This window comes from Frieseomelitta varia, unplaced genomic scaffold (assembly GCF_011392965.1).
Source record: "Frieseomelitta varia isolate USP_RPSP 00005682 unplaced genomic scaffold, Fvar_1.2 scaffold_440, whole genome shotgun sequence".
NCBI lineage: Eukaryota > Metazoa > Arthropoda > Insecta > Hymenoptera > Apidae > Frieseomelitta > Frieseomelitta varia.
Window position 1 is genome coordinate 188,536 of NW_025110191.1, and position 4,773 is coordinate 193,308.

Below are 4,773 nucleotides of genomic sequence, written 5' to 3' on the forward strand. Positions count from 1 at the left end.
CGCTCTTTTAGCGCTTCTCTCTTTTCTCATCCCTTCTCTTATCTTGTTGTTTCCACTCTTGTCTTTCACCCTACACAATTCTCTATTATTTCGTATTTTGTGTATGTACGGCCAATGCCGTATTTATAACTTATTCAGAAAAAAAAATTGTCAGAACAAATTCGATACGAAGAGAAACGTGAAGTTATTAACAACAATCATAGATCAATAAACTATGACTAACATAGATCAATAACTTCGATATCGTTTCGATTGTCTCTCTAAGCAAGTAAACGAGCGAATTGGTAAACACCTTAACCTATAAACAATACACATTTAGACGCAAAACTTACCCATTACTTGAACTCGACAAATCGCGCAAGTGTCACACTCCACGTCCCAGCTCCACATAGCCACGGCGTTCCATTTTTTTAAGATAAACAGTTTTTCGGTTTTTAAATTGTCGTTCTCCGCACGATCTGTGAAATCTTGCTCTGATTCGGCCATTTCGACTTTTTAGGTTAGAAATAACGGTGCGACACGAACGGTTTCAACGATTCCAACATCTGTTTTCAATCGGAATCCTCGAGGAGATCACACTCGTGCGATGCACACCTTGCGTTTATTCAATATTGTCACGCGCGTTCGAACGATATCAACGACACCGGTTGTCGATTTCAGAATTGGTCCATCGTAAACGGAATACGAGTGGCGTTCCTTGTTAAAACGTGCGTTTCCGGTAATGTAGATTGTGCGCAGTTGCTAACGGACTGGGTCTGCGCTTGCAACACGTTCGTCGGTAAGTATGCTGTTCTACTGGCATAATAGACGACGTATATGAATAGACCACAGACGACATATATGAAGATCTAGAAACCTTACGGGGTTTCGTGGGCGGAGATCTGAAATACCGACATAGTAGAAAATCACTGGCACAGACGAGATATATGAATAGACCTAGCATACAATGTAATTTTTTGGCCCATGATTGAAGGGTGCATGGGTCCACTTACCATGTCACATCCTGTCCAAACTTTCGAAGAGAACTTTTAAATAATATTTCTGAATATTCTATTTGTTTAAATATTATCTAATATTTCTAATAATTTACTTGCAACAATTAAACAATAAATTGTCCTCTGTAATGTTTCTAAGTGTTATTTAAAATTTTTGTTTAATCTTAATATAAAAGTTGTGAAAATTATTAAATAATGTCTAGAAATATTATAGAAATGAAATAATTCGTTTCAAATGAATTATTCAAACTACAAAATAATGCATTTCGATGATATTTTTGTATATTATTTAACAATTTTAACTATTTACTTATGATATAATTGAATCAGTGATTGAATTCCCAAGCATTATTTCATAGTTTCAATAATTTATTTATAATAATTAAATTATTTTATTTAGAATAACGGAAAAGATAGTTATATAATACATATATTTCTTGTTGTCTGAAACGATAAACGAGCAAAAATTTTTATGTGTTGCGCTTATATGTTATTCAGAAGCGACGATCATTGCTTAATTCGAGTTTTGATTACATAACTTTTCTCCACATAAATTTCTTTTTAATATACATCAATGCAGTTATAACTTAAAAATTAATATCATGAAAGTGTAAATTTATTTTTAACCAGTTATAGATAAAAAAATTAATAAATTATTACATTGGACAGTATTTATGAAACCTTGCGATAGAAATCTAAAAACTATTGATTAGTATAATAGAGAAACCGTTTTGAAGTACCGTTTTGAAGAAAAAAAATTATCAACAGTTCCGGGTCACTGATGATCGGAACAATAAATTAACCTTCAGCGATACGAAGACTCATTACCAATTGAACTTCCATCGTGTGCACATTGATCAAAATTTAGGAGTGAATTTTTAAATATTTCTAAATATTTCTACTTGTTTAAACATTATCTAATATTTCAAATAATTTATTTGTAACAATTAAACAATAAATTCTCTTTTATAATTGTTTAAACATTATCTAATATTTCTAATAATTTATTTGTAACAATTAAACAATAAACTCTCTTCTATAATTGTTTAAACATTACCTAATGTTTCTAATAATTTACTTGCAACAATTAAACAATAAATTCTCTTTTATAACATTTCAAGTTCGTAACGTGTACACATCGACCAAATTTTAGAAATTGGAAAAAAATTATCAATTGTCCCTGATCACTGACGACTGAAACATATGATTAACCTTGAGCGATATGGTTGAGCTCATTACCAATTAAACTACCGTCGTGTGCACATCGACCAAAATTTAGGAGTGAGTTTTAAATAATATTTCTGAATATTCTAATTGTATAAATATTATCTAATATTTCTAATAATTTACTTCCAACCATTAAATAACAAATTCTCTTCTGTAACATTTCTAGGTGTTATTTAAAATATTTAACTAATAATTTATAAGAATCTTGAACAATGTACTTAAGAGAAATAATATTGACTTATTGAATGAAATAATTAATTTAATTGTTTAATCGCAATATAAAAATTGTGAAAATCATAAAATAGTGTCTAGAAATATTGTAGAAATAAAATAATTTAATTATTAAAAATTTAATTGTTTCAAATGAATTATTCAAATTGTAAAATAATGCATTTCGATGATATTTTTATATATTATTTAACATATTTAATTTAACATATTTAATTTAACTATTTTTTATAGCAATTCAATCAATGATTGAACTTCCAAGCATTATTTCATAGTTTGAACAATTTATAATAATTAAATTATATTATTTACAATAACAGAAAAGTTAATTACATAATACATATATTCCTTACAATTTGAAACAATAAACGAGTGAAAATTTTTATATGTTGCACTTATATATTGTTCTGAAGCGACGATCATTGCTTAACTAGATTTTTGACTACATAACTTTTCTCGACGTAAATTTCTATTTAATATACATCAATGCAGTTATAATGAAATTAGAAATTAATATCATAAAAGTGTAAATTTAGTTTTAGCCAATTATAGATAAAAAAATTAATAAATTATTACATTGGATATTGTAACATATTTATGAAAGTATAACCTTGCGATAGAAATCTAAAAACTATTGATTAGTATAATAGAGAAACCGTTTTGAAGTAACGTTTTGAAGAAAAAAAGTTATCAACAGTTCCGGGTCACTGACGATCGGAACAATAAATTAACCTTCAGCGGTACGGAGACTCATTACCAAGTGAACTTCCGTCGTGTGCACATCGACCAAAGGGGTGAGTTTTGAAATAATATTTTTGAATATTCTACTTGTTTAAACATTGTCTAATATTTCCAATAATTTATTTGCAACAATTAAACAATAAATTCTCTTCTGTAATATTTCTAAGTGTTACTTAAAATATTTCACTAATAATTTATAAGAATCTTGAACAATGTACTTATAAGAGAAATGATATTGAAATAATTAATTTAATCGTTTAATTGTAATATAAAAATTGTGAAAATTATAAAATAATGTCTAGAAATATTGTAGAAATAAAATAATTTAATTATTTTAAATGAATTATTTAAATTGTAAAAAAATGCACTTCGATGATATTTTTGTATATTATTTAACAAATTTAACTATTTATTTATAGCAATTTAATCAGTGATTGAACTTCCAAGCATTATTTCATAATTTGAACAATTCATTTATAGTAAAATTATATTAAATTATATTATTTACAATAACGGAAAAGACAGTTAGATCATACATATATTCCTTGCAATTTGAAACAATAAACGAGTGAAAATTTTTATATGTGCGCGATTACTCTGAAGCAACAATCACTGCTTAACTCGATTTTTGACCACATAACATTTCCCTACATAAATTCCTATTTAATATACATCAATAGTACAGTTATAACTTAAAAATTAATATCCTGAAAGTGTATTAAAAAGTAAATTTAGCTTTAGACAGTTGTAGATAAAAAAATTAATAAATTATTACATTTGACATTGGAACATATTATGAAAGTATAGCCTTGCGATAGAAATCTAAAAACTATTGATTAGTATAATAGACAAAGACTTTCGAAAAATTAAAAAAAAATTATCAACAGTTCCGGGTCACTGACAATCGGAATATTAAATTAACCTTCAGCGGTACGCAGACTCATTACCAATTGAACTTCCGTCATGTGCACATCGACCACAATTTAGGGGTGAGTTTTTAAATAATATTTTTGAATATTCTACTTGCTTAAACATTGTCTAATATTTCTAATAATTTATTTGTAACAATCAAACAATAAATTCTCTTCTATAACATTTCTAAGTACTATTTAAAATTTTTAATTAAACATTTGTAATAATCGAGTCACTAATACATTTCTAAGAAATTTTCATTACCTGTATCGTATCATTAACGACTGAAAGATCAGATTAATGTCGATCGAATTGAGTTTTTCTCGTGGGCACATCGACCAAATTTTAGATGTTTGAAAAAAATTATCAACAGAATGAAACATATAATTAACCTTGAGCGGTAATGAAACTTTTTATCAATGAAACTTTCATCGTGTCCACATCGACCAAAATTTACCAGAAAAATTTTAAATAATATGTCTGCAACCAAATCTTAATCTAGAATTCTCACTTCAACGATTGGCAAGTTACATGGTTTGGTTTCCTTAGTGTTGAGTTAATACTTGATCGTGATTATTTGAACATGAATACGAGTTCAATTTCCATTGTATCGTAGTCGTACAAGATATACTTTATTAGTTACCATTCTTTAATAATTACCGTGATATAT

General features: G+C 27.4%; 1 protein-coding gene across 1 annotated transcript in view; it reads right to left on the reverse strand.

Annotated features, from left to right (window-relative positions):
- Window positions 1-772, reverse strand: part of LOC122532167 (RING-box protein 2) — a 31,419-nt gene extending 30,647 nt beyond the window's left edge. Inside the window, exon 1 of the mRNA XM_043660709.1 lies at window positions 333-772. Within this exon, the coding sequence (XP_043516644.1) occupies window positions 333-486 (154 nt within the window). The 5' untranslated portion in view covers window positions 487-772. The remainder of the gene's footprint in view (window positions 1-332) is intronic.
- Between the last annotated feature and the right edge of the window lie 4,001 nt (window positions 773-4,773).